The sequence below is a fragment of the Chrysochloris asiatica genome, unplaced genomic scaffold, assembly GCF_000296735.1.
Source record: "Chrysochloris asiatica unplaced genomic scaffold, ChrAsi1.0 scaffold00104, whole genome shotgun sequence".
NCBI classification, from domain to species: Eukaryota; Metazoa; Chordata; class Mammalia; order Afrosoricida; family Chrysochloridae; genus Chrysochloris; species Chrysochloris asiatica.
Genome location: NW_006408622.1, coordinates 10440338 through 10444507, shown reverse-complemented (window position 1 = coordinate 10444507; position 4170 = coordinate 10440338). Strand labels below are relative to the sequence as shown.

General features: G+C 51.0%; 1 protein-coding gene across 1 annotated transcript in view; it reads right to left on the bottom strand.

Moving 5' to 3' along the window:
• Positions 1-562: 562 nt before the first annotated feature.
• SBSN (suprabasin) overlaps positions 563-4170 on the bottom strand; it is a 4716-nt gene continuing 1108 nt past the window's right edge. The window contains exons 2-5 of the mRNA XM_006867364.1: positions 3355-4170; positions 1862-1927; positions 1713-1757; positions 563-586 (exon numbers count right to left, since the gene is read on the bottom strand). The exon at positions 3355-4170 is cut by the window's right edge and continues 10 nt beyond it. Of these exons, the coding sequence (XP_006867426.1) occupies positions 563-586; positions 1713-1757; positions 1862-1927; positions 3355-4170 (951 nt within the window). The remainder of the gene's footprint in view (positions 587-1712; positions 1758-1861; positions 1928-3354) is intronic.

Below are 4170 nucleotides of genomic sequence, written 5' to 3'. Positions count from 1 at the left end.
GGAGTAGAAAGCCTCATCTTTCTCCCGCGGAGCGGCTGGTAGTTTCGAACCGCTGACCCTAAGGTTCGCAGCCCGATTTGTAACCACTACGCTACCAAGTTATTATTACTAATCCTTTTGTGCCACACCCCCTGAACAAGGAAGCTACTTCCTTAGAGTCCACCTAGGCTCTTGTCATTATCTGTCTGCTGCTTCTTTCACCACCAAGGCCCAGCACAAACTTTGGACACTGCTGAAGCATGACTGGTCCTCTTAGATTTCATCAGCCTGAACTCTCCTGCTCAACCCACCCTGTGCTCAGACCTCCTACTCCTTCAGCAGGGTAACAAAGAGCAAATGGACACCACCACCCCCAAATCCAACCTAAGGGAGCCCGGTGAGCCAGGATGAGACAGTAGCATGTGTCACATTAATTCACATTTATTAATCTATACAGTTCATCTTCAGTACAGCTCTCTTGAAGGACCCGAGTAATCATCCCTCCCTTCCAAGCTCCCTTCAGGGCATTTTAGCTGATATGACAACAGGAACATCAGTCCGTTCAGCAAGGCCGGGCATCAGTTTAGGGAATGATGTTGGTGATACTCTGGGAGAAAGGAGAAAGGGAATGAATGTAGAGTCTCAGAGTACACAGGGTTATGAAGGGGACCAAGACACTCCCTTCAAGAGAAAACAGAGACCAACTGGCCACTTTAGCTCAGGAATTGCTTGTGTTCTCAGGACTAACTCAAAGAGGTGATACCTGGATCCAGAAAGGATGCGGAGCTGGCCGCCCCCAGAATGAGGTACAGGGGGTCCCTGTAGGAATCAAGAAGCCTAGTTTGTTTTGCCTCAAGGGACCCCATTCCAGTTCCATTCAGGCCAGTTGCTATGGAGTCGATTTTGACTGAGGGGAAACCCCCACATGTGTCCGAGTAGAACTGTAGGGCTCATTTATCACCAGTAGGTCACCAGACCTTTGTCTTCCAGGGACCTCAAAATATCAACCTTTTAGTTAGCAGCACATGAACCATTTGCATCACTGAGGAGACTCCTCCTGCCCCCATAGCCTGATGAGATATAAGAGGGGTGTGCCTTTCCATGCCAGGTGGCAGCCTATAGGGCTGCTACCCACTCCGTTGCCCCATTCTTGGGTAGCTGAGGTGCTAAGTACAAAGAGAAGAGTCAGGACTTTAATTTGGCCTCAGAGTGAGGATCAGGATTCCATAGGAGCTTTTATTCTGGAAGGAGGATGCCTTTCAACCAGAGAGGGGACAGAACCCCAGGTTCCTATCACCTAGCATATGAATCAAGGCTGGAGCAGGAGAACAGCAAAGGTATCCAAAGCCGGGCGGGAAGGCAGTTAACCACCAAGAATCACATGAGAGACGAGGAAGAAAGATGATAGGAACATGGAGACAGGCATGGTTTCAGCAGCCCTGGTCTCTCTCACTGACTCCCAGATGTACGTGGGCTTCTGGAGCTTTTTCCTCCCAGCCTTTGTGTCTCTCACTGATAAAGGAAAGTCCCCCAAAGATGAAGGCAGAGCAAAGAGTAGGACAAAGAGCAGGTGAAGAAAGGGAAGACCAGAGATGGAAAAGCAGGTTGGATGGCCTCTGCAAAGGCTGAGAGTCTGCCTACGATGATTTATCCATGAACAGGATGTGGGGAAGAGGGTGTGAGAGTGCCTCCCAAGATGGAGAAGAGAAAGTAGAAACCACACAATAACTCACCCTCCACAGAGCTGGAAAGTTGATGAAGGGCTTGTTGACCGAGGCCTGGAATTTAAGGACAAAGAGGGTCAGTCACTACCATCCCAGCGAAACCCCAGTGACTTCTATTCCCCTTATTTCCAAAGCCATGCTCTGCTTGGGAAACTTACTCCAGATGTCAATGTAGTGGTTCCGGCCCCTCCGTGCTGGCCGGCGTATCCGCCTTGAGGATGGCCCTGTGGACAAAGTCCAGACCAACATTACAACCCTTTTAGCCCTTGAGGGTCTCCCAAGTGACCTGCTCCCCTCTAGGGTAACTGGGACTTGGGGGCATAGGTTTAACTCCCTTCTCCCCCAGCTGTCCAGAAAGAAAACCCAAGGGAATGTTCCATGATGCTTCAGGAATTCTGTGAGAGCTGGGAAGAAAAGCCAGAAAGGATGTCTGCCTCTTAGTGCCTGACTAGTCCACAAACTTCCTTTTATTTTAATTAATGAAATGCTTTCAGTCTCTGAGAAAGGTCCTTTCTGGGAAGGGAGCCTAGAGGGCTCACACAAATACAAGGCCATAGTCCATTAACCTCAGCCCGGACCTCAAACCCACCCCTTCTACATATAGTCCACCCTTATCCCTAACGGGTTGATCCCTGTCCTTCATCTTATCCCCAGAAACTTCAGTAGAATCTCTACCTCTAGTCACTGCTATCAGCCTCAAGTCCTTAACAAACTGTTCTCTCCTGGCCACTCTGGGGTCAGTCCTGCAGTCTGACTCGGTTTCCTCTCCTTTACATACTTCCACTCCCATACATAACCCTTTCCTCCCCATCTACTCATCCCCACTCCCTGCCTGGCAGCAGATATGACTCTGGGCCAAATTCCAAGATGTCCCATCTTGCTGATCGCATAAATTCCTCATGGAGATTGGGGATTTGAGGAAATAGGAGTTAGCCTTGTCCCAATCCCTAAACTCCTTCCTGGGTACTTGTTCTATTGTGAATGTTTCTGCTTGCCTGTCCTGAACTTCAATGTCAGTTCCCCATGACAGCAATCCTTCAGGAAGCCGCCCCTGCTCTGGCAGTGAGGATCACCAGAAAGAACACTGACCTGTGATTTGCCAAAATTGGGTACTAGCCACGTGACCTTGACAAATTCCCTTAACTTCTCTGACCTTCAGTTTCCTTATCTGGCCATCGGAGTCAGCACCCTCACCCTGACTGCTGTAGGAGGTGGTTGTTAAGATTAGAGCTAATTGCCAAAAGCTATTTCCTGTTCACTCTTACATTCTGGGTCTTTTCCACACTTGTTCTGTTTGCGCTGTAATAGACCTTGGTCTCAGTGACTGTTTCCTATTCCACAGAAGAGGTTGAATGTTCCTCACTGCCTCTCTCTAACTCAATAGAAAGGGCAGTTCCCTGAAGGTGGGATGGGCTGCCTTCTGTCCTGTCCAATATGGAGCTTTACAGAGAAGATGGCTTTGTCCACATCTCTAGCAGATTCCCGGCTTCTTTGTAAGGGAGATGGGGAAAGAAGAGGGGAACACGGTGATACAGCTGCCCACGTTTCTTGTCTTTGGACAAATGAAGGTTCCATGGGTTCCCCCAAATGTCCCAAGGGCTTAACCTCTCCCTCCCCAGCCCACTTCTCCCCAATCCCCCTGTTCACCTACATTCAGCAGCTGGTTGGCCTCCTTGCCGGCTTGGTTGACCCCATTATGAACATTCTGCTCCAACCTGTCCACCTCCTTCCCGGCCTGGCCAGCAGCATGATGGACACCTTGGCCAAGTTTCTCCGCTTCCTTTCCGGCCTGGCCAGCAGCGTGGTTGAGCCCTTGGCCAAGTTTCTCTGCCTGCTTCCCGGCCTCGTTGACCCCATTGTTGACCCCTTGGACCACTTTGTCTGCTTCCTTTCCAGCCTGTTCAACAGCATGGTGAACATCCTGGCCAAATTGCCCTGCCTCCTTCCCAGCCTGATTAACTCCATGGTGGATCCCTTGGGCCACTTTGTCTCCCTCTTTCCCAGCCTGACCTGCGGCATAGTTAACATCATGGCCAAACTGCCCTGCCTCATTCCCAGCCTGGTTAACTCCATGGTGGACCCCTTGGGCCACTTTGTCTCCCTCTTTCCCAGCCTGCGCAGCAGCGTTGTGGACCCCCTGACCAAACTTCTCTGTCTCCTTCCAGGCCTCATTAACCCCATGGTGAACACCCTGACCTAATTTCTCTGCCTCCTTCTCAGCTTGCCCAGCAGCATAATGTGCCCCCTGACCAAGCTTCTCTGCCTCATTCCCAGCCTGCCCAACAGCATGGTGAATCCCTTGGCCAAACCTCCCAGGCTCATTTTCAGCTTGTCCAACGGCATAGTGAACCCCCTGACCTAACCTCCCTGCCTCATTCCCAGCCTGTCCAACAGCATGGTGAACCCCCTGACCAAACCTCCCTGCCTCATTCCCAGCCTGTCCAACGGCATGGTGAACCCCCTGACC